We start from the raw sequence: 4,324 nt of genomic DNA, 5'->3' as shown, positions 1-4,324 counted from the left end.
GTTACATGTGTTACTGTGCAGATGTATGTCAATAACGTCCTTTCTGGTCAACTTCAATGCGATTTAACACAAAATCTACCAGAGCAAAGAATTTTAAGAAATGGTTCAGCAAATAATCAAACTAATGGTTTGAGGTTTTTTTATTCTCTAAATATAACACAATGGTGAATGGAAGACAAATAAATACAGGATTTTTTTTTTTAATCATATGAATAATGCATCTCTTTACAGAGGAAGATAAGAGAGAAAAGTCAAAAAAAAAAAAAAAAAAAAGCACACACTCAACTATATGCCCATTTGGTTAATCAAACAATATTGGAAGAGAAAGACATCAGTTAGGACGGCAGCAGTACCTCCCCTCTCTGGAAGATAAAAACCTTTCTAAGAGTTTTAGATCAGACCTTAACAACCTGCTACATATATGTTAGGTGCTACATGCATTTTAGTTACTCTGTCATGTACAACCTTAATCTTTTCCTCACTCCAATAACAGAATAAAACAAAACATAGTATAAGCACTGTGTAAAATAGTCACATATCCTATGTGCTTGGTCAGAATTCCTTAAGGCTTTTACATATAAATCTAGAGTTATGACATCATCTTTCCATTGCAAGAAAATTGTAAGTTTTTCCCTAAGGCAGGAGCAGAGTCCTCTGAGGGGTTTTCAAGTCCATTCCTTTGGAAGCAATATACCTATTTCTATTTTTAAATCAGTTTCACAAGTCATTTGTCCAAGTCCAAGGCAAGTTATGAATCTCTAAAGACTCAGATTAACATTCCAACATTGAATGCATGCTGCTCTGTTATGAGTATAAATAATTATTTAACAAACCAACATTTAACAAGATTTCTTTCAGATCAATTAAACATTTAAAGCAACCCCTAACGATGTTAAGTTGCATAAAAAAGTTTAGAAAGATTAACACCACTTATTGTTGAATTTGCGAATCAGTCAGTAAATGTTTTTACTTTGAAGAACAGGATATGTCTTTTTAATGCTGCTACCATTTTGAGAAATATGTTGGAGGTAAGGAGAACATTTTTGCAAATAAAACAAGCTATTTTAATGCACAAGTCAAATTGAGAATCATCCATGTTGTAATTACTTTAATGCTACATGACAATAAAACATGAACCGATTGCTATGAGCCATTACTAGCCCATGGTCCACTAACATCCCTGATTAATTAATGGAACACACCCCTTGACAGGAAAGCATGCGCCTTTTTGTCGGAACAACTTGAAACTCTCAGGGGGAATTATTAATAATTCAAATAAATGATTTCCTGTTATGGGTAAACTTTAACTCGAGATTAAATGAGAATTGAGAATCAAAGCATGAGTATGAATTAAAGTATAAGTCAAGTCTGACATCATGTGTTTTTTATTACCTAAGTGTGAATCCAGTCTAAGGACCAAAACAAACTCTGAAAAATTATCAAATGTGCTCTGCCTTTGTAAGTTTTTGAGGTTTTATAGGATTTTCCAATCATTTGGTCTGAAAATAAACGTTTTATGCATTTTTTGTTCATTAACTGTTTTTGATGGGCCAGAAACTGTTGTAGATAAGGAAGGAAAGAGGAAATATTGAAAAGTTTCTACTATCACTCAAGTCTGAAACCCTTAACAGTAGTGGTTTCGAAATCGAGCGTGCTTTGAAGTCCAATATGTCCTGAGTAGATCCAACCATGTTCTTATTCTAACCACTTGAGAAAATTTAAGAACTTCTTAATTCTTGCAGAGAATGTACAAGCCCAAATTTACAGATAAAGTGTTCATCTCTGTATCAGATTCAGCAAATAAAACCAGTTTTTACTTAGCTCTCATGCATTCACATTGAGTGCTTTACATTCTTTTTAGCATGCATTGGCACATGCAAAGAAAGTAGCAAAATTCACAACATATATTGTTTACTGTAACAAAGAGGAAGGACATTCTTGCTTTAGAAATAAAATCAGTTTCCGATAGCTACAAGAAGAAACAGAAGAAACAGACTTCTGTCATGCGCAAAAAAAATTCAATAAACAAGGCTTACAGTCTGTGCAGACTTTTCCTCTTTAACTATGCCCTTTACACTGAATTTCGCCTTAAACTTGAGAACTCCGGAAAGCTGTGCTCAGGCGATAATGTGCTTCCAGGGGAAGAGAGTCCGAAATTGTCCCTGGATCTTGATGAGCAGCCTTCAATCATATAAGACACTGAGTTGTAGTAAACTGAGTTAATGTGGCCTCCATGGTGTTTGCTGCGGTTCACCATAGGGCTGTCACAAATCTCTGATTGGTAACACACACAAGAGGACCAGAGGGAGCTGAAGCTTGTCTCCTCCCTTTGCCTTCCTTTCTTGATTTGAAAATGCAGCCTGTGCCTACAGGGATTTTCTTGTCTCTCTGTGTCCTCAGCTGGAGAAGGGATAAGGTTGGTGCGACTTGTTCCCTCCTGCATAGGGAGGAAGAGTGTACTGTGGCTGCGGCTGTGCTTCAAGGTGTTCCTGTTCCTCTCCCTGCGACTGTCTCTACTCTGTTCCCCTACAACACAGAGGCTGGTCGGCCCTTCTAAAAGACCCTTGTCCCTCTTCAGTGAAGCTCTCTCCTGAGCATCACGTCTCTCATCCTCTGTGTTCATGGTGAGGAAACGCAGAACCACCAAATTAAGAAAAGCCCCAATGACAGTCAGCCCCACCAGAATGTATATGAAGCTGAAAGCAACATAAGGAGTTTTCTCCTGGAGATCCTCCTTTTTCTGCAGGGCCACAAAGTCCCCAAAGCCAATGGTGGTGAGGGTGATGAAGCAGTAATAGTAAGCATGGAAAAAGCTCCATCCCTCAAAGTGGGAAAAGGCTGCAGCTCCCACACATAGAGTTCCAATGCAGGACAAGAAGCCCACAAAGACCATGTTTTCCATGGAAACCTCAGTGCGTCTGAAACCCATGCACTGCTTCACCTTATGGAGAAGGTAACGGACGAAGGTGTTCATTCTCTCTCCCAGGCTCTGAAACATCACGAGAGTGAGAGGAATGCCAAGAACAGCATAGAACATGCAGAAGACCTTTCCTGCATCTGTTCCTGGTGCAGCGTGTCCATACCCTTAATAGAAAGAGGTTGGGGTGCAGAAGAAGGTGTTGAATCACATTGTAGCAAGGTAGGGGAAAAAGACATAAATGGTTGTTTTCAATCAAAATTAAGTTTGAAACATGGGATGTTAAAATTAGACATTGTTTCTTACAGAAAAGAAAGATCTACTTGAACCTACCTATGGTTGTTATGACCGTAATTGCAAAATAAAAGGAACCAGCAAATTTCCACTGCCTCCCGGCACGATGGGGCTCCGCTTGAAGCACCACTCTCTCGATTTCGCGGTAATCATCCTCGGAGAAGCGGTACTTCCTTTTCATCTCGCTGCGCTTCTGCTCCAAGATGCGCCTGCGGGAGTTTTCCGTCTCGGACTCCAGTGCGTCAAACACCGCGGCGCCGACCAGCAGATAAGAGAACATGCAGAGGATGAGTGAGAGGGTCCGCACGTTCTGCTTCTTCATCCTCGGTGTCGGCATGAGGAGCACGAGTTGCCACGGAGGTTAAAGAAGTGTGAGGCTGCAGTTACAGGTGGTGCGGCTTTTCAGCGGTCAGACACCACATTGTTGCTACAGCCTGTTGCGTTCAACTAGGGCAGCGGGGGTGAAAAAATTAAGCCGGAAATTGTTTTTTAAAGAGCATTCAGCAAACGATTTAAAATGCGTACGTAGTCTACCTGCTTTATATGTGGCCATCTGCCTAAACAAGTGGTCCCGCATTACTTCATCGCATGCGCAAAGAAATCAGCACCCAGCGTTCTGTTGTTGTGTGTTAAGACAAGGTTCAGCACCACGGACAGCAACTGGATGCTTTGGAAGTATGGAGTACCACAATGCGTTGTTGTTTTTAATAATAATAATAATGATAATAATAATAACAATTATGATTATGATAATAATCATAATAATAACAATAATTGTTATTATTATTATGATTAGTATCTTATGTTTAAATTGATTGCTACAAGGTCATCACAGGAATATAAGGTATTGAAACAAACAGGCAATGTAATATAGGTACTTAAACTAACAATAATGCCACTGCTTAAAATGACAGTAAGCTGTTATGCTATAGTGGCTAATTGAGTAATATATGCAAGAATGAAGTTAAACAAAATTAAATAAAACGAAAAGAAAATGTAAAATTTAATAATGCAAAGGTTTTTTTATTGGTGAAGCAACATTGACTAGGAAGAACATTGTCAAATGAATCAATGTTCAATGATAAACTCTTTATTTTTTTTGTTTGAGCAGCA

The 4,324-nt window shown here is 38.7% G+C and overlaps 1 protein-coding gene across 1 annotated transcript; it reads right to left on the bottom strand.

The window, feature by feature from the left end:
* Positions 1-261: 261 nt before the first annotated feature.
* LOC119774063 (potassium channel subfamily K member 15-like) lies at positions 262-3,870 on the bottom strand. Its single transcript, XM_038271364.1, has 2 exons — positions 3,251-3,870; positions 262-3,084 (listed from the first exon to the last, which is right to left on the bottom strand). Exons 1-2 carry the CDS (start codon positions 3,546-3,548, stop codon positions 2,072-2,074), a joined length of 1,311 nt encoding a protein of 436 aa, XP_038127292.1. The 5' UTR covers positions 3,549-3,870; the 3' UTR covers positions 262-2,071.
* Between the last annotated feature and the right edge of the window lie 454 nt (positions 3,871-4,324).

The sequence above is a fragment of the Cyprinodon tularosa genome, unplaced genomic scaffold (genome assembly GCF_016077235.1).
Source record: "Cyprinodon tularosa strain WSP-4 unplaced genomic scaffold, ASM1607723v1 ctg8, whole genome shotgun sequence".
Taxonomy (NCBI): Eukaryota; Metazoa; Chordata; class Actinopteri; order Cyprinodontiformes; family Cyprinodontidae; genus Cyprinodon; species Cyprinodon tularosa.
The sequence above is the reverse complement of the archived record's forward strand: the minus strand, read 5'-3'. Positions and strand labels throughout refer to the sequence as shown.

What these genes read in the sequence shown, in the direction of transcription:
- LOC119774063 (XM_038271364.1), bottom strand. Translation starts at nt 3,548, where the DNA reads ATGCCGACACCGAGGATGAAGAAGCAGAACGTGCGGACCCTCTCACTC. An exon ending in TACGGTCATAACAACCATAG is followed by an intron (nt 3,085 to 3,250) that starts GTAGGTTCAAGT and finishes CTTTCTATTAAG; the next exon opens with GGTATGGACACGCTGCACCA.